The sequence below is a fragment of the Sturnus vulgaris genome, chromosome 38, assembly GCF_052056855.1.
Source record: "Sturnus vulgaris isolate bStuVul1 chromosome 38, bStuVul1.hap1, whole genome shotgun sequence".
In the NCBI taxonomy this organism is placed as follows: Eukaryota; Metazoa; Chordata; class Aves; order Passeriformes; family Sturnidae; genus Sturnus; species Sturnus vulgaris.
The window spans coordinates 262,327-282,126 of NC_142280.1; the positions used below are offsets into that span (position 1 = coordinate 262,327).

General features: G+C 48.6%; 1 protein-coding gene and 1 long non-coding RNA gene across 4 annotated transcripts; one reads left to right on the forward strand and one right to left on the reverse strand.

The window, feature by feature from the left end:
• Positions 1-1,462: 1,462 nt before the first annotated feature.
• Positions 1,463-13,290, forward strand: LOC106863908 (uncharacterized). 2 transcript variants are annotated; one of them, XR_015798800.1, is made up of 4 exons: positions 1,463-2,256; positions 2,867-3,207; positions 5,161-10,776; positions 11,585-13,288. It is a non-coding gene; the product is annotated as an uncharacterized LOC106863908 (long non-coding RNA). The 2 variants fall into 2 exon arrangements; XR_015798799.1 differs by having other exon boundaries at positions 2,867-10,776; positions 11,585-13,290.
• Positions 13,291-15,348: 2,058 nt separating this feature from the next.
• LOC106863903 (uncharacterized) lies at positions 15,349-18,703 on the reverse strand. Of its 2 annotated transcripts, none has more exons than XM_088155380.1 (3): positions 18,666-18,703; positions 17,435-17,513; positions 15,349-16,870 (listed from the first exon to the last, which is right to left on the reverse strand). In XM_088155380.1, exons 2-3 carry the CDS (start codon positions 17,484-17,486, stop codon positions 15,948-15,950), a joined length of 975 nt encoding a protein of 324 aa, XP_088011506.1. In that variant the 5' UTR covers positions 17,487-17,513; positions 18,666-18,703; the 3' UTR covers positions 15,349-15,947. The 2 variants fall into 2 exon arrangements, with proteins under 2 accessions (XP_088011506.1, XP_088011505.1); XM_088155379.1 differs by lacking the exon at positions 18,666-18,703 and adding an exon at positions 18,433-18,451.
• Between the last annotated feature and the right edge of the window lie 1,097 nt (positions 18,704-19,800).

The window sequence follows — 19,800 nt, forward strand, 5'->3', positions numbered from 1 at the left end:
CCCACCCCCGACCGGGTTCGGGAAGAAGTTCCTCAGAGAAGAGTGGGAAAAAAACCCTGTTTATTTAACAAGAAAACACTCCCCAGCACAGGGAAAAAAACAACACCAGCTGACAAAAAAACTCTTTCACCGTTCTGAAGAGATGACAAACTCAGTCTCTCTGGCGAGTGGTCGCCCAGTTATCAGTCTCCGGCGCTGGGGAATGACTGCTGCAGGTGACAGAATGCAGACTCCCGGTGTTTCTTGGGGTTTCCCAGGTCCCCGTCCAGAACAGGTTCAGATGGTATCCAGGAGAGGGAGGGGACGGGGTGGAAAACAAAACAATCCAGGGAAAAAATTGGACTGCCTAGCTGAACTAACTAATAAGCAAAAGCAAGGGCAAAGCCAAGGAAAGAAAAAGAGGCAGAAGCGAGCAAGCAGGCAAGCAAGCAAGCTGAGCTAAAACCTCTCCTAAACATAGACCATGGGGGAGGTGAGCCGCCTGATAACAAGACAAAACAAAGCTTCACTTTCAGAGTCAGTCCTGGAAGCACAGGACATAATACCAAACATAATCAGAACACACGATTGGAGATACAAACACCATAACATCACCCTAGGACAATCCCAGATCTTGGAATTACTTGTTCTGTAAATACTTTAACAACTGAACCTGTATTTGCTGAAACAGCTGGAAATGCTTCTGGCCACCCGGTTAATTGACATACTATTACCAGAAGATATTTAAATCTTGCCACTCGAGGCATTTCAGTAAAACCCACCTGGCATCTCTGGAAGGGACGTACTGCCCAACGCCTCCCTCCCCTGGCCAGTTTCTTTGTAACTCTGTTATTGGTTTTAGCACAAATCAAACAACCCCCAATAGCGCGCTTTGCCAGAATAAAAAAAGACCCACAGCAGTGTTCATTTTGAGGAAGGGACAGTCCTCGGGAGACCCAATGACTCTCTTCATGATGTTGTTTTAACAATTGTAAGGCCAGAGCTTTGGATATCCACTGCTTACAAATAATTTCCTGGGTGAAGGTGTGAATGTTAATGTCTTTGAAATAAGTCTTAATGTCTCTACTGACTTTGAGCAGCAGTGCAGTTACCGGGCCCAGCCAGCTTGGCTCCTGAAAGAGACAAGGTTCTGCATGAGGCTGAACTTCGGGGTAAAATGCCAGGTTCAAGGAGGGATATGGGGTGGGTGGGTCAGGAAGGCTGTGACTTCCCAGTACCTCAGCAATAGGGAAAGGAAGAGGACAACATGCAGCCAGGAGTTTAGGATAAAAGGAGGCTGCACCCTCCAAAGCCCTGAGAGAGAAAAGCCCACTGGTGTGTGCCCTGGGGGATTCTTTCCCTTCATTTGAATAGAGTTAAAAGACTCCTTCGCCTCCTTTTTGGACATAAACCTCTGGCATTTGTGGATTTTCCTGACAGGTCAAATCTCCATATTTTGGAGGTTTTTGTAGCTGAATCTTGATGGTTTGGGATTTTGGGCGCTGTGTTGTGGTGTTGCGAGTGAGATTTTTTCCAGTGGAATTTTGGTGGTTTTCATGGACACAAGATGTCTGGTGACTTCTGATGCCCAAAACTAGGCAAGAAAATACAGCTCTATAGTCGACTTGGCTGCAGAGCAGGTATTTGTTTACTCAGTGCTGGGAGTGACGCAGTCACCCTGCCACAAATGTCACTCAATTTTCTTCAGCCTTCAGTTACATTTTAAAAGACTTTCTACACAATGTCACACTTACAACGTGCCATTAGGATACTCATATTCGCATAAAGTTGTGTCGTGGTTTTACAACTGTTTGTTGCTTTTGTACATGTGTCAATTCCTTCTGTGGTGGTCATCACTCTTCTGGTGTTTTTTTCATGAAGGCTTCTATAGTCTTCCTCACCTTTGAACTCTCTTCCCCTGTCTTTAATGCGTGCTCAGTGCTTCTTGTTTTTCAGTCTAACTTGTTTTTAGCTAATTTCACAGTTTATGAGTTCCCTTAAAAATTGCTATCTGCTTGCTTTTGCTTGTGCATATTATCTCACTTTCTTTGTTATCTTGCTTGTTTTACCTGCACATCTTGATATAATATTACTTGTGGTTAACCTTTTGTTACATACTACTTAGGTTTCACTTCTAGAGATGGACTTGGGCAGGAGGAACCCCCAACCCAACATGCTCACAACATGTTTTCCCCCCAAAACAAGACTTGTTATTCCTAAGCCTTGGCTGGATGGAGAAGGAGGCTGTGAGGAAGAGGCTCTGGGACCCCCATGCGGGTGAGGAGGAAGTTACTGCACCTTTCCCCCCTCTCACCTGCTCCATCTCCCAGTCCAGCATCGCCCCCAGCTGCAGGACAACCCTGCTGCCAATGCTGTCCTTCCAGAGACGGCTTTGGGGGGGAACCTCCTTCCCTCTCCCTATGGAGGAAAATCCCCTTCCTGTCCTTCTTCCCCTTCCTTCCTTGCCTTTTCCTTCTTCCTTCTTCCTTCTTCCTTCTTCCTTCTTCCTTCTTCCTTCTTCCTTCTTCCTTCTTCCTTCTTCCTTCTTCCTTCTTCCTTCTTCCTTCTTCCTTCTTCCTTCTTCCTTCTTCCTTCTTCCTTCTTCCTTCTTCCTTCTTCCTTCTTCCTTCTCCTTTTTGCTCCATCTCCTTCTTCCTTCCTCTCCTTCTTTCTATCCTTTCTCTTTTTACTTTGTGTTCTTTCATCTCCTTCCCATTCCTTGTTTTTTTCCTTCTCCTCTTTCCTTCCTCTCCTCCTTCCTCTCCTTGCTGCTTTCTATCCTTGTTTACTCTCTTTTCTTATTTCCTTTCCTTGTTCCTTTTTCCTCTTCTTCTGTCCTCTTCTTCATTTGTCTCATTCATTCCACTTCTTACCCTTTCTCCCCCAGGCAACAAGATGCAGTTGGAGACCAGAGAAGACAAATCAGAACCTTGTTGAAGAGGCTTTTTCAAGTGGCTCCACCGTGCAGGAATTTAACAGGGAGAAAAAAACGTGGAGATATCCCACAAGGAGGTGCTGCAAACCCAGCCCATGATGCTCCGAGGAGGAAAGACCAACCCTGTGACGAGAAGGCGGACGGAGATCCTGCTGGAGCTCTTGCTTCTTGGTCCAGCAGCAGCTTCACGCCAAGGAGAAGCCCTGCAAGTGCTTGGAATGTGGAATGAGCTTCACCATCAGCACGACCTTCATCACCCACCAGCACCTGCACACGGAGGAACGGCTCTGCAGGTGACTTGACTGTGGAAAGGGCTTAAACCACAACTCATTGTCCAGCGTCGTGTCCACACTGGGGAGAGGGCCCTATAAGTGTCCTGAGTGTTAGAAAACATTTTGGAGCTGCTTGCATCTCATAGAGTATCAGTGGACATACAAGTGGAGAGGCCCTATGAGTGTCCCGAGTGTGGGAAGAGGTTCTGGACCTGCTTGGATCTTATCAAGCATCAGCAGGTGCAAAGAGGAGAGGGCCTTCTGCTGCACAGACTGCGAGGAGAGCTTTATCTGTAGCACTGACCTCAACATCCACCACTGCATCATCCCCTCCTCACATCCCTCAGGTGACTGGGGAGGGGAGGCTTGCCTCAAATATCCCGGAGGTGGTGTCTCTCAGTATTCGTTTTTTATGAGGCGATACCTGGATTTTGCAGGATTCCAAATGCTCCTGTGGAAAATATTGGGAGGATATCAGAGATGATATTTCTTTGGTGTCTCCTGGTGCCTGCTGCCAGCCAAGCCCTGGAGGTTGGCAGGGGATGTGGAATCTCTGGGGCCACGTGGCAATCAGCCAGTACCAGGGCAGGGGGGCCGGGAACGCGATTTCTGGGGACTCCTCAGGAGAGGCAGGGTTGGGGGAAGGCCAGGACCCCTGGAGAGGGGAAAACAGAGAGGCAATACTGGAACTGAGGGACCCCCGACAGCCCAGAAGAGGCAAAGCTTAGTGAGGGGTAGTCTGGGAGAAGGAGAGATCCTGGAGAGGGCTGAACCCAGGGATTCCCAGGACGTCCAGCAGCCTTGAAAGTAGGGAACCCTGGAGATGGGGGATCCCCAATATACTGAGACCCCCAGCAGTCTGGACAGAGGGAAACCAAAGTGGAGACACCAGAGAGGAGCACCCAGGCAGGTGAGGAGAAAGTCACTGCCCCTTTCCCCCTCTCCTCTGCTCCATCTCCCAGCCCAGCATGGCCCCTGGCTGCAGGACAACCCTGCTCCTGACACCTCCTGCCCGAGACAGACTGGGGGGATCTTCTTCCCCTTCCCTCTGGCACAAAGACAAGTCTCATCCTCCTTTACAAGATACCTAAGGTTGAAGGGTTTGTGGGGGCCACCAAACAAACCTTTTAGGATTTGATTTACTTTGTGGGTGCTCCCGGAAACTCCCAGATGGAACTTTATGGAGTTTCACAGTGAGAGGCACTGGCTTGCTGAGAGTACAAGTAGGATCTGAAAGAATGTGGGACAGTTCAGGCTCTGAAAAGTTTATCAATCTGTTACACATATCAATAACACTGCCTTCTTCTAAAATTTCTGATGTAAAGCAGTACCCCCTGCCAACAATAGCACTTGTAGGGACTGATGGTGTGGTGGCATATTGATTAAGAAGAGGCATCATTAAAAGGACTCATTTATTTTATAATTCACTGGTGTTTTCAGTAAAGCAGCTGACAGTGCAGTGGTGTTTTGCAGGTTGATTACTGGTGTTTAAACGCCAATACAGACCCACTAACAGCTGCAGTACCCAGTCGTGCAAGTATAACAGCTATACTGCAAGCAGCTGCACATTCGTGGATGGCAACCTGAAGTGGGAAAGATACGTCTTAAATTATTCCTTTAAACAGAACAGGAAGAGGCTCAGCTGTCACTTCCCTGTTAGGGAGGGCAACAGAGCTGTAACAGTTTCCTTTAGAGGTACAAACATTCACCCACAATTGCTCATGCTGCACACGCTGAATTTTTACAGGTGGTCTCCGTCCCCCCAGATGTGAAACTCTACCAATATCAAAATGACATTCTAAGTGGAAGAGATTCCTGTGAAAAGGTGGAGTAAGCACCAGCAGCATTATGGGAAACTACCAATAGACATGGTGCAAAACAGAGAATTAGTGCACAGTGGATGTTTCCTTCTTTTTGATGGGGTACCCTCTCCAGGCAAACCCCAATGAGATCTGTTATATTTTACTTTTACAGAAAATGATACTGGGAATGATGCCAGCACATCTCAACTGAAGATTAAGTTTTCCATGGAAGGAGTGCTTATTCTTCTCCCAGAAGGAATCAACACTAGAATGAACCAGACTGGGCACACACATCACGAAGCCCAACCCGGAGACGTTCACTTTTCCTATTTGTAGTGGTCACTATAGCCACACTCGAGCCTGAATGCATTTCAATGACAATTGCTGAAGAAACAACCTATACTTGTGCAAATCTTGGAGCTCCACCTAATAACATGAATTTGGCAGAAGGAAATATAACCACAAGATTTGAAACACAACCTCCAACCAACGAAGGGGAAGTTTACTTAGCCAGTTTCCAATTGACGTCCTTTGTAAAACAGAATAGCTGTTACAAAGCCAGTAGCTGCTCTGAGAGAATTACATGGAAACAAAATAGGGAAAGGGAAGTAGTAGCATGTGGAGGTATAATGTATCCACAGCCCTAACTGGGCTGATGCATATTGGCACAATAAAAACTAACTTAGACCCTCCTGATGCCCTCCATCACCTCCCAAGCTCCTGATAAGGCTGTTGAAACCTTATCTCCAAAAAATGTATACAATTGGATCCTATACCATCAAATATACAGGCAGCAACCTGTATCAGATCAGAGATCGTGATCTGCACTGAGCTTTCCACTTGTTAGAGGAACCAGGGAGGATTTAATAGCTGCTGTACCAGTCAGCCTGGGTGTCTTGGTTTAATTTGAATTTCTCGGCCAATGCATTAAGTAATGTCAAAGACTTGATTTGCTAATTTGAATATACTTATTTTTTTGTTGTGAGACAGAAACAGGAGCAAAAGAGCAAGGCAGGCTTAAAACTTAAAAGGGTATAAAAAAAAAAGAAAGAAAAACAAATTTAGAATAAGATTTTCGGACTACTTCTTCCTTCCCTTTTCTCCTTCTTCATAACAACAAAACAAACATACAAAAACGATTTCAGTTAGTTTCCAACTTAAATAGTTTTTTTTAGTTTACTTGGAGAGAGAAGTTTCTTTTTGTCAGGCCATAGGGACTTTTTTATAAGGAGGGAAAAAAACCTAGTTCTTTTGTGACTTCACTTTTTAGGATTCGCATCCGCCCGGGAAAAGAACTTGGAAAATCGTGAGACTCCTCCCATTTTCACAGCTTTCCCAAAGCTGTGCTTATGGGCCATGTTAAACCCATGGGGTATTTACTTTTAAGAATTAACTGTTCCAAACTAAAAATTCTCTTCATCTTTCTTTCTCTCTGTTCATGCTTCATCTCCAGGAAAAGAGATCCCCTTTTCTCCTCGGGGTGAAGGATTGTCAACACAGATGCTTTTGATTAATAATCTATCAAATGGAACATCTCCAACCCCCCATGTCTTTCTCCATGGTTTATAGGAATGTTCAATGTAATATCAGTTCACCCCTACAATCTTACAAAACAACTCACAAAAAAAGTTCTCATAAAGAGAACCTCTCTCTGAATTTATCTGTCCCCAAGTAAAACCAGCAAACTGGGCAATACCAGTTGCATCAGCATTTGCACTTCAAGACATGACCCCACATCTGCTGCTGAACATCAAAAGTAGTTCAGATGAAGGGTGGCCTTGCAGACGTGGCCTTTTTTGTTCCCAGCTGGCATTGACACTGCTGGTTTCCAATCCAGAGAGTGGAAGGGCTGACTCCCCTACTCAGGACAGACTTCTTACCAAGGAAGCACCACCCGTGGGGGTTATTCATCAGGCTCTTACCAGTGCTTCACTTGGCATCTCTCTGAATGCACTTGGTGCTTTGCTGTGACTAGAGAAAGGACCAACTGATTCATATCTGGTTGTCATCAAAGCCCTGTTATGGACAAGAAGGCTCACCATGAGCACTGGAGGCAGAGTGACAGAAGGATTTGCCCTGATAAAGCTTGTCTGCTTGGCTGGGTGTCTGGTCAGAAGATACAAACAATGCAAACTATGTGTGATGAGTTACCAGACGTGTAAGTGTTATTTTTTGGTGATGGATATGCTAAAAAGCCCTTCTGGCCCACCATCTTCAAACACATATTTGTCCCTTTGAAGACTTGACAAACAGGCTGCTAAATTGACCTGGAGGCCTATGTCAGACAGCCAAGTCCTTCACACTATGAAAATCCAGTCCATTTCAATACTGTTCAATTCTTCCATATGCTTGAAGTATGTGGAGTTTCTTCCGTGGGTTTGGACACCTCTTCACCAATTACTTCCCAGGGATTGAGAGAAAGAGGAAGAAGTGCCCCATGAAACAGGGTGTGGTGAGATAGATCAACCTCTACATAGTGTTTCTTTTGCTAGCTTTGCTATATAATCGCTTTAACAGAATCACTTTAATATAGTGCACTTTGCACCATATAGTGCAAATATAGTGCACAATATACTGCACAATATAGTGCACTTTGCCATTTTATGTTATGGTCAACTATTGGTTTTAGCTTTTATCCTGTGTAGTAAGTAATTCTGATTAAGATCTTCTGTTTGTTCATTTGTCGTTGTAGCAGTGATTGACCATGGGTGTGAGAGAGAGGATCAGGGGATGCTAGTGAGAAGCAAGGGATTAAACAAATTCTTTAGACCAAGTATGAACCCAGAAATGGTAAACAGTTAATGTCTTCTGGCAGACGATACAAGGATAATGTTAGTCCTGGAAAGATGGCAGGAAGGAAGGCCCCTCCTGTGCAAATCAAGAATGATACAGATTTTGGCACCTGTGACTCAGCTTCGGAGATGGGGGGTGTTGCTGCTGGGGTAGCTGTGCTCAGTCATGCCCCATCAGCTGTGGTTGGTCTCCCATCCTCCTTCCCTCCCTGTGCTTGCCTACACCTCAGGAAGCATTTGTGAGCCTGGAGGATGGGCAAACCTCCTGGCTGAGGTGAAATAGGTTGAGTTTTGATTTTAATGCAGCAGAAGGAGGATGTGCAGTTCAGTATTTGGACATGGAGCTACATAGAAGATTCAAGTAACTTTGCGGGTTAGGGCATCTTGGGTGCTTGAGGAGCATTAGCATGGCTTGGGAAGGAGCTGCACAAATTGTAGGGAACTCATAGGTATTTTAAAGACCTCAGAAAACAGAGCTTTGTGTTTGAAGAAATAGTGTGGACAAAAAGTCAGCAGTAATGCCTGAGACACCATGGGGTCACAGCGAGGTGAGGGAGCAGGGTGCTGGTTAAAATCTGCAGAGACAGAGGCACAGGCACAGGACAATGTAGGGCAGTGGTGGAGATGGTCACTCTGTGAAGGCTGGGACCTTACAACAGAATTGAAATCCTTCTATCAGCTCTGGCTGCTGTAGTGCCTGAGAGGGCACATCAGCTCCTTATAGCCCCAGCAGTTTGTTATGTCCTCACCCATCCTTCAGAGAGCCTGACAGGAGTCTTGCTGCTGTCCTGCAGTCAGAACATCCTACCCTTACACCTCCCCGCTCCCAGAAGGAGCCTTGAGCGTCCCATGGGGAAAAGTCCCCATTCCTTGGGGATGGGCTTCAGAGTGTGAACATCCTGCTTCTTGAAAGGTAACTTGTGTTCTCACAGGAACCTCCGTGTCTGATTTTCAACCTGTAATCAGTGGCCTCTGACTTGCTGCTTCACCAGCCCCGGTGGATGGCAGCCTTATCAGCTTATCCCCTCCGTGGCCTCTCCCGCGATGGCCCCAGTGGGGACCACCAACACCCTCAGACACTTGGAGGTTGTCTGCTGACTTCTGCTTCTCCAGAGCCCATTTGAATCCACTTCAGTACCTGCAATTCAGGAATGTGGAATGAGGGCTCATGAACATACAAGACGGAGAGGAGTTGCCCCAGGTGGTGCCCTGTCTCTCAACATCATTGCCCTGGAGCTTGCAGCAAATTTCACGTATTATGGACCACTCTGTAAGAGCCAAAACTGGGGGATGCAGGGCTCCAGGTGGTTCTTTAAAATGCTGTTTATCATATCCAAATGATACAGCAATTCGCAGGTCGCAGGTGACAAAAGCCCAGCCCACAGCCTTTTCAGCCACAGCTGTAGGTTCTTTTGAAGCTTCTCTAGTTCCGGTTACAATGCATTATATACTTTTCATTGCAGAACATCTTAAAACATGACAACCAATCAATACCTTTAGTCTTACCTATAGCCTATCCTAACTACTAACATTACCATATTCATGTTACTATTTCCAATCACAAAAGGTTAGTGTGTTACAGTTTAAGCTAGAAGTTCTTTTTCAGTTTTCTTGCAGTGGAAAATTCTGAGATCGTTACTTGCAACATTATCTTTCTTGTTTGTCTATGAAAATCTTTTTGCTTGGTAAAAACATCTTTTGTTTGAGATGGATTTATCCTTTGCTCTAAGTCATACAAGCCCCTTCCAATTCACTTGCTCTTTGCCTTCCAGTTACCCAGTAAGACTGGCTCAGCAATTCTTTTCTTCTAGATCAAAACTTGCTATCATTTCTATTCCTTCTTCACATTCTACATTCAAAGATCTTTCTATTATACACACGTATCTGTGAGACCTTCCTGTCAAATCCTTATTCTTCCCAACACCACCCCTGGCACCTCAAGCATGACTATGAATCCAGTATGGTCCCAGTCACTCCTAGTGTCCACCTGGTCACCTCTAATTACTCTCAGTTGCCTCCACCATGCTCCCAGTTACCCCACCATGGTCCTCACCATGCCCAGTGTGGTCCCAGCCACTCCCAGTACAGTTACAGACATATGTCTTGCAGCCTATGTCCCTTCACAGCTTCCATGACTCACCATATAGGGCTCCATAAGCTGCTCCTCCATTTCCTGCTGCTCCCTACAATCCAGCAGGGTCTGTCTGGGAAGGAACTGTGTTGCCTCTCACTCTTCAGTAGCTGGTTATATGATGGGGCTTTCTCAGCACATATGACCTGCTCTTCTTTCTCATTCGATGATAATCCAAAACACCTTCACCTTTGGGCCACTTTGTGATGACTTCCAAGGTCCCAGGGTGGTTTGGATTTCCTGTTGAAGCTTGCTGTGTGGTCAGAGTGGTCCACTTACTGCAGGTAGCATTGGTGGCATGATGTGTTGTAGACACTTGACCTTTAAACGTCCAGCCCAGTTGCATCTGGCAGTTGAAGTGCCAGAGGCAGCTGTATTTCTGTGCCAGTCACTTTTGAGGCAGCTTGAATCACCTCATAAGCTGCCAGGACTCTGCAAGCCCCAGGCACCCATAAGTGGGGGGACCTGCAGGACCCCCAGCGGGACCCCCAGAAACCCAGAGAGAGGGAAATCTTAAAAAGGCTTTTTTGGCCTGAAAATTGGTGGTTCAGGTTTTTGGGAGCTGGATCTTCTTATTTTGGAGGGGGTTTTCTTGGTTGAAATATGATGTTTGGGGGTATTGGGGGCTTAGTGTCTTGGAGTTTTGGGGGGCTAAATCTTTGGGGTTTTTTTGGGCTGAATCTTGGTGGTTTAGAGGTTTTTACATACACGGGATGCCCAGTGACTTTTAGAGATGGAGTTGGGCAGGAGGAACCCCCCACACCTTGTTTATCCCTCAAAGCAGGATTTCTCATTCCCAACCCTTAGCTGTGGATGGAAGATAAGGCTGTGAGGAAGGCGAAGATGTCCCAGAGAACCAAGGCAGGTGAGGAGGAAGTCACTGCCCCTTTCCCACTCTCCTCTGCTCCATCTCCCAGCCCAGCATCGCCCCTGGCTGCAGGACAACCCGTCTGCCATCACTGTCCTGCCAGGAATGGATTGGGGGGATCTCCTTCCCTTTACCTCTGGCACAGAGGAAAATCCCATCCTCTCCTTGTTCTCCCTCTTCTCTTCTTCTCATTGATCATTTTTCTTTCCTTCTTTCTTCTCCTTCCCTCCCCTTCCTTCTGCTTTTTCCTTCTTCTTGTTTTCTTCTTCCTTACTCTCCTTCCTTCCTCTCCTTCCTTTTTCTTCTTCCTCCCGTTCCTTCATGTTTCTTCCTTCTCTTTGTTCCTTTTACTCCTCCTCCTTTCTCCTTTTTTCTTCCTTCCCCTCTTTCTCTCCTCACCACTTTTTTATATGTTCCTTCCTGTCATTCTTCTTTCTCCTTCTTCCTTCTCCTTACCTCCTTGCTCATTTCTCTTTTTCTTTTATTCTGTCCTCTCTTTCCTCCTTCTCTATGTTCTTTCCTCTCCTTCTTCCTTCCTTCCTTCCTTCCTTCCTTCCTTCCTTCCTTCCTTCCTTCCTTCCTTCCTTCCTTCCTTCCTTCCTTCCTTCCTTCCTTCCTTCCTTCCTTCCTTCCTTCCTTCCTTCCTTCCTTCCTTCCTTCCTTCCTTCCTTCCTTCCTTCCTTCCTTCCTTCCTTCCTTCCTTCCTTCCTTCCTTCCTTCCTTCCTTCCTTCCTTCCTTCCTTCCTTCCTTCCTTCCTTCCTTCCTTCCTTCCTTCCTTCCTTCCTTCCTTCCCCTGACAATTAGCTGTGGGCCGAGACCAAAGAGGACAAACTCCCCCAGCAGAACCTCATGGAAGAGGCTGTTTTGAGCGGCTTCATGGATAAGGAATCCTATGGGGAGGAGAAGCCCCAGAGATCCCACATGAGGAGGGGCTGCAAACCCAGCCCAGGAAGCTGCCAGGAGGAAAGAGAGTTCCTCATCACCCACCAGCACCTGCACACTGGGGAGAAGCCATACACATGCTTGGAATGTGGGAAGAGCTTCAGCTGGAGTTCCAGCCTTATCACTCACTGCACACTTGGAAACAGCCCTACAACTGTGGGGAAATGCAGAAAGATCTTTAGATGGCGCCCCTGCCTAATTCACTACCAGATGATCCACACAGGAGAATCACCCTACCAGTGTGAGGAATGAGGGAGGAATTTCACTGATGTCTCCAACCTGATCACCCACCAGTGCCTGCACAATGGGGAATGGCCCTACACTGGGAAACAGCCTTATGAGTGTCCTGAGTGTGGGAAGAGGTTTCAGAATTGCTCAAATCTCATCAGGCATCAGAGAACACACACAGAGTAGAGGTCCTTCCACTGTACCAGCTGTAGGAAGAGCTTCAGCTGTAGCTCCGATCTTGTCACACTCCAAGACATGCACAGTTGGGAGAAAGCCTATGAGTGTTGGGAGTGTGGGAGGAACTTCTGCAGCTCTGTCTTGACTTCACACAAATGCACCCACCAATAAAGGAAGCCCTGCGAGTGCCCCAGCTGGGGGAAGAGCTTTGTTTATTGCTCCAATGTCTTCACCCACCAGAGGACCCACATTGGATGATCCACAGTGACCTACATTGTACAGAGACCTGGGGATCCATATTCAGAGCTCGGATGCATCCAAGAAGAAGTTGGTTTTTTGAGGCCTGTGATAAACAGGCATAATTTGAGGAATTAGATGTTCTCCAGGTGACTACCAGAGACCCTTAAAATGGCCCCTACTCTAATGTAAATGAGTTCCAAGAAGTGACTGAAATATGTAAAAGAATTTGAGGGGAATGTTTAGCATATATGCATGAGTTTGGGAAATGTATTAATATGTATTAGTTATATAAATACAAATAAAGATGAGAGATAGCTGAGTGTGTGTAATAGGGGGAGACATACCCTGCACACACATGGCACCAAAATAAAGCTGCTTTCAAATAGTGAAATGACAGAGTTAAAGAGTTTTCATGTTACCCAGCCCACCCTCACACATAATCCCCAGCACCAAACAGGCACTGACACTCCAAAAGCAGCTGGGCTGTGTAGTCGGGGGGTCCTTGTGTCCCCACCGTGCACAGCACTGGGAGCTCTAGTCCTTGAGGGGTATCCTTATTCCAGGGAAGAATCTTCACATCCGTCTCTCCCTAAGAATGGATATGTCAGGAGACTCTGCAGTTAAAATTTGGGATGGGGCTGTTACAGTCTGAAGGCCTGCACTGTCAGTCAGATGTGCCAGCTCAGCAGCTTTGGATAAGCTATCAGCAGAACCCCTTGGTTGTTCCTTTATCCCAGAATTTTAACAGGTGTCCTGTCGTTCAATGCCAAAAGCAGTGGAAACCCCCTTCTTCATTTACTGATGGCATGTTTGCAAACAGGGCATTGCTCCTGTTGTTTGACCCCACTCCAGGCAGAGCATCCGGGTAGAGAACTCCCACGGGATGTCCCTGCCCACTGTCCCACCCCCAATTTTCCTCATTCTCCCATTCGTTTCCCATTGTCCCTGCAATCCCCAGCTCCCCCTACGTCTTAGTTTCAGGGTGTTCCCAACCCCCCCCCCCCCGCTCGGTGTTGGGAGCTCAGCCCCTTCACACTCAGTTTGGAAGTCAAAAGACCCTCTTCTCTACCCTCTCACACCCCCTTCCCATCATACCTCTAATCTCCAGGTTTCCCCAGAACCTGGTTTGGGGCTGCCACCCAGCTCCCACTAAATTTGGGAGTCTGATGTGCCCCTTTCACTGAGTTTTGTGGATTCCATATCCCTCCCACTTCATTCATGGGTCCCAGACCAAAGGTGGTCCCTTCCACCTCTTTCCCATCGCCTCCAGATCCTCAGCCCACCATACCCCGCTCTTGGTTTGGGGAGGTCCTACATCACCTTTTCCCGTCCTGCCCCCACTGCTTCCTGTTAAAAATAATGTAATAGTGGCTTTCACATTTATGTATTAGCTTATACATGCTGATACTGACCATAAAGATTGGGATATAGTACAATGTATAATTCTATCTAGCTGTTCGTTAGCATAACATAATCTATTAGTTTAAGTATGTACCGTATAGTTTATAGAAATAGAGGTGTGATGAATGCACTATATTGTAGGCCTTAGCAAAACCACAACATGTTTAGAATGCTTCTGTGTGACTGAAGGAATGGTGGGAAATAATTATTTTGGTTCCCACATCTGCTGATCTCTCTCTCCAAGAGATAAAGAAACAGTAACAAAGCAGAACAGTAGAGAAAAACCGTAGAAGAATTGTTAACCACTTATCGGAGGATGTGGAACAGGATGGAGACACAAGAAGAAATAAAACAAATCTCACAGGATGTCGTGCAGAAAAGTTAGACTGTAAAGAAAACAAACCGAAGAGTTGCTGTAACATCAAAAACTCACAAGAATGTCTGAATACTGTATGAAGCACATGAATATATACGTACCTCAGTAATGTAGCAGTATATAGATCACACTGTGTGCTTTTTGGCCAAAACCAAGGGCACCCCAGCGCTGGTTAATTTTTTTATCCTTTATTAAACTTCTAAAACAAAAAGGAAACTTCCAAATTGTAAATATCGTATCTCGTTTCTCTCCAAAATGGGGTCACCTCATCCCCCCATAATGAGGGGGCATCACCGCAGCCCCCAAAAATAGGGGGGGAGTCACCTCAGTCCCCGAAAATGAGCAGTATATTCCCAAAAGCCGTTTATAATGCCCCAAAACTAGCAGAGAGCAGCAGGGTCCTCCTCAAAATGAGCTCTCTGTATCGCTCTCTATGGAGCTCCCCTTGCAAGTGCCAGAGCCACATGTCTCCTCCCTCTCCCACTAAGCCCCACTCAGGATTCTGGGTACCCCAAAAACTCGCTCAGGATGGGGGTGCCCAAAAATCCCCTCACAAATGGGAAATATCCCAAAATCTCTTCAGGAATGGCAGATACCCCAAAACCTCCACAGATTTGGGGGATACCATGAAACACCCTCAAGGACATGGTCCCCCCCATCCTTAACACCTCCTATCTTTTGCTGTCTTATTCCAGATCCCTTCCCACCCCTCCCAAAATTCATTCCAGCCCCTAACCCGCATTCCACCACTCCCAATCCCAATCTCACCTCTCTTGGATAAGAAGATCCCCTTTCCAAGCCCGATTTCCTCCACCCCACCCCTCCCAAACCCCATTCCTCTCTTTCAAACTCCATTCCACTCCTCCCAATCCACATCACTCCTCACCCCAAACCACATCCCAACCCTTCCAATTCACATCCCATCTCTCCTAATCCCCATCACACCCCATCCCACCCCTCCTGGGCGTTTTGAGGATACTGTGGGATCATGGAATCTTTGGCATGGAATTGAGCCATTTTGAGGTGGAATCATACCCTTATGGGCTCGGATTGAACTATTTTAGGTTGGGATGGTGCCATTGCCAGTGGGATCGAGTCATTCTGATGTAATGGATTGATCCCTCTTGGATTTGCAAAGCAATGGAGAAAACTCTCCCACATTTCTCCAAATATCCCCCGGAACCCCAAAATCCCAGTAAAATGGTGGGGATTTAGAGGTTTTATTCCATTTCTTTATCCCAACCTTGGGTGTTTTTAAGGGATAAACAGAAATCAAAAGAAAATCAAGGCCAAAATACAAAGATTTACATGTCAGCATTGTGTTAGTGTCCATGGGATTGGCTTGGGTGGTGGAAGAGCCTTTTTTAGAGGGGTCTTCACCCCATTGTGCTCAAAAAAATTTTGGCTCTTTGCCCCAGTCCATCCCCATTTGGCTGTGCAAGACACCCATGGGCCAGAGAAAAGTAGAATAGTGGAATTATTTAGGTTGGAAAAGACCCTAAAGATCATCCAGTGTTGCTTAATGCCAGAGGAAGAAATTATTAGAATGGAGCAGATGAGATTTTTTGGGGTCTAAAGTCAACAAGTCCGCTCTTCCCAATGAATTTCCCACATCAGTCTGTGTCCCAATGGATGTTCCCGCCCCTGTGTTCATACAGGTGCCTATGGGGAACCAGGAGGATGTGGAGACCACAAGCCAGGTGTCTTCCAATGCGGATCACCAGGAACATGGGCCACCAGGCCTCAGCCCAACATGGATCTTCCAATGCTCTTCCTGCAGTTGGGGCACTTGTAGGGCTTCTCTTAGCAGTGGGTCCGTTGGTGTGAGGTCAAGGCAGAACTCTGGGTGAAGCTCTTCCCACACTTCAAGCACCTGTAGGGCCTCTCCCCAGTGTGGACACGCCAGTGCTTGACTAGGTCAGAGCTACGGATGAAGCCCTTCCCACAGTCAGTGCAGCGGAAGGGCCTCTCATCCGTGTGCATCCGCTGATGCATGACGAGATCGGAGCTGGTCTGGAACCTCTTCCCACACTGGGGACACTCATAAGGCCGTTCCCCAGTGTGGACACGCTGGTGGATGACAAGGCTGAAGCTGCGGTTGAAGCTCTTCCCACATTCCAAGCAGTTGTATGGCCGTTCTCCTGAGTGCAGCCGGCGGTGGCTGATGAGGTGGGAGCTCTGGATAAAGCCCTTCCCACATTCCAAGCAAATGTGCGGCCTTTCCCCAGTGTGGAAGCGCTGGTGATATGTGAGGCTGGACCTCTTGCTGAAGCTTTTTCCACATTCGAAGCACTTGTAGGGACGTTCCCCTGTATGAAGGCGCTGGTGGACCACCAGGTCGGAGCTCTGGCTGAAGCTCTTCCCACATTCCCCACACGTGTAGGGACGTTCCCCGGTGTGGATTTTCTGGTGGCGGATCAGGTGGGAGCTCCAGCTGAAGCTTTTCCCACACTCCAAGCACTTGTGGGGCTTCTCCCTGCCATGAAGCTCCTCATGGACCACCAGTTCCGAGCTCTGGCTGAAGCTCTGGCTGCCTTCCTGGCACCGGGAGGGTCTTTCCCCCTCACAGATCCCTGGGCTGGGTTTGGAGCCACGCCTCATGGGGGATCTCTGGGGCTTTTCCTCCTGGCTGACTTCCTGTGCCATGGAGCTGCTTAAAACGGCCTCTTCCACAAGGTTCTGACACGGGGATTTGTCTTCCCTGGTCTCTGTGTGCAGGTCATTCCCTGGGGAAGGAGGGAAGAAGGAGAGGAAGGAAGAAGGAGACAGAAGAAGAAGGAATGAGCGAGTCAAAGGAACAAGGAGAGGAAGGTTCGAGGAGAGAGAGGAAGGAAGAAGGAGCAGGAACAGGAAGACGAAGGAAGTGAGGAAGGCAGAAGAAGGAAGAAGGGGAGGAATGAAAAAGGAGGAGGAAGGAGAAGAAGGAACAAAGAAAGAAGAAGGGCAAGAAGGAGAAAGGAGAGGAAGGAAGGAGGAAAAGGAAGTAAGAGGAAGGAGCGTGGATAAAAAGGAGGAAGGAGAGACAGGAAAGAGAAGAAACAAGGAGAAGAAGAAGGAACAAGGAGAGAAAGGGAAAAGCAGAAGAAAGGGGAGGGAGAAACAAAAAGAAGGAAGAATGAAGGAGGAAGAAAGATTTGCCTGTCTGCCAGAGGCAAGGGGAAGGACATCTCCCCCAAATTCATACTCAGTGGGACGGTGTCAGCAGTGGGGTTGTCCTGCAGCCAAGGGCGATGCTGGGCTGGGAGATGGAGCAGGAGAGAGGGGGAAAGGGACAGTGATTTCTTCCTCACCTGCCTGGGTGTCCCAGGGCATCTTCCTCTTCATTGCAGTCTCCTCCTCCATCCGGCGAAAGTTTGGGAATGAAAAATCCTGGTTTTGGTGGGAAAAACAAGATGTGAGTGTGCTGGATTGGAGATTCCTCCTGCCCAGGTCCATCTCTAGAAATCACTGGGCATCTTATCTCTATAAAAGCCTCCAAAACCCTAAGACACAGCCCTCAAACTCCCAAGAACCAGCCAAAATCGGCACAAAAATAGGAAATTCAGCCTCCAAAACTACAAACGGCCAAGATTTAGCAAAAAAACCCCAATAAAAATACTAAGATTCACCCCCAAAAATCTTCAAAATATCAAGATTCTGCCAAAGAAAAATCTCTCAGGAGTTCCCCCTGTCTGGTCTCTCCACTTAGGTGTTTCAGTGGTCCCCCTTGTACAGGATGCTGGGGTTCCTCTGTGTATTGGGGATCCTCACTCTCTGGGATGCCAGGGGTCCCGAGAATCCCAGAGGTGGTCACTCTTTGGGCTGCTGGGGGTCCAGTGAGTCGCGTCCCCCCCTCCTCCGTGGTCCCCCTGCTCAGGGACACCGAGGGTTTTGGAAGTCCTGTGGGTGTTTTCCCCCTTGACTCTCTGCTTCAAGACGCTGGGCATTGCAGAGTTCCCCCCCAACCTGCGTTTCCTACTTTGGCGTTGCTTGGGGAAGCCCTCTCCACCCTATCCCCTCCCTTCCTGCCGGCGGTTCCTCCCCTCTGGGATCCTCCGTTTCTGCGTCCCGAGGGTACCACCCTCTCCAGGCTTCTCCCTCTCCGTGCTCGATCCCCCTCCAGGCCGCTGGCGGTACCCCAGCTCCGGCATCGCCAGCGGCCTCTCCTCTCCGGGGCTCCACCCCCCGCCACACCTCGGCTCTTCCCAAGGGCCCCCAAAAGCGGTGTCCCATCCCCCCGCCGGCAGCGGTGATGGCCACGAGGGCGGGCTAACAATGGAGGCGGAGGGGCCCGAGCAGGAAGACCAACCCCCAGCGCGGCTCCGGGAACCCGGCATTCCCCCGCCCGCCGCCGGGCTCCGCGGCCTGCCGCCACCGGCACCACCCCAAAAAACTCCGCCTGCCGGGGACCCTCCAGTATCATCCCAAGGGCTATTTCCGGCTCAGCTTTGGAGTTCCGCAAGATCCAAAGATCCTCTTCCCGGAAAAACTCTACCAGGAACCCCCCGTGATATTTGCGGCGAGCTCCCCCTCCCCCGTCACCTGCGGGATGCGGAGGGAAGGACCGATGTTCCCGGGGGGGGGGGGGGGGGGGGCGTGCTGCAGTTATACAAAGAGCTGTGGACTTGTGGCTCCTCCTTTTCCTGCCCCTGCTCCTGCCCTTCTCTCTCCTCTTCCCCTCCTGCTCCTCCGGTTACTTCGTTTTCTGCTGAATCTTTACTAGTACTCCTCGCCCTTTATCCGTCGTCCACCTTCCCTCCTTCTTCATCCCTTCTTCTCCTCTTCCTCCTCCTCTTCCAGGCACCCTGGCTGTGTGTACAGACTGGGAAGGAAGAGGCTGGAGAGCAGCTGCGGGAAGGGACGTGGGAGTCCCGGTCGATGCCCATGTGGATCGGGGTCAGCAGTGCACTCGCAGCCAGCAGGGCCATCCGTGTGCCGAGTGCATCGGGCCGGCACTCACGGACAAAACATACTGCTGGGGATGCGAATTTAATTAATTACCTATCAAAATAATAGCAGGAAAATGAAAAGTAAAAGAGATTCTATAAACACCTTCCCCGACCCCCTCCCTCCTTCCTGGGCTCTCCCTCCTCCTTCCAGTGGCACAGGGCGATGGGAATGGGGATCACAGTCAGTTCATCGCACCTTGTTCCCGCTGCTGCTCAGGGAGAAGAGTCAGAATCCTTCTCCTGCCCCAGCGTGGGTCAGGGGCTCAAGTCTCCAGCACAGCTGCTCCAGTGTGGGCTCCTCTGCCCAGGGATCCACAGGGTTCCCAGCACGGGCTTCCCAAGGGCTCACATCCTTCTTTTCATGCATCTCCCTGCTCCAGCGTCGGGGGCAGGGGCCGCAGGGGAATCGCAGCTCCGGCACCTGGAGCAGCTCCTGCCCCTCCTGCACTGCCCTGAGTGTCTGCAGAGCTGTTCCTCTCACATATTCTCACTCTGCTCTTCTCTGTACCCAATTCCATCTGCCCAAAAACGTTTTCCTTCTTGAATCCATTATCACTGAGGTGTCACTGCCATCTCTGTTTGACCCACCCTTGGCAGTGGTGTGTCCATTCTGGAGCCAGCTGGTGTTGGCTCTGCTGCACACAGGGAAGCTTCTGGCAACTTCTCTCAGAATCCATCCCTGTAGGCCCCCCTGCCACCAAAACCTGGTCACACAAACCCAACACAGA

Excerpts from the sequence above, each read along its gene's own strand:
- LOC106863903 (XM_088155380.1), bottom strand. The coding sequence starts at position 17,486 with ATGGAGGAGGAGACTGCAATGAAGAGGAAGATGCCCTGGGACACCCAG. Across the intron at positions 16,871-17,434 it reads GCCCTGGGACACCCAGGCAG|GGAATGACCTGCACACAGAG; the intron begins GTGAGGAAGAAA and ends CTCCTTCCCCAG.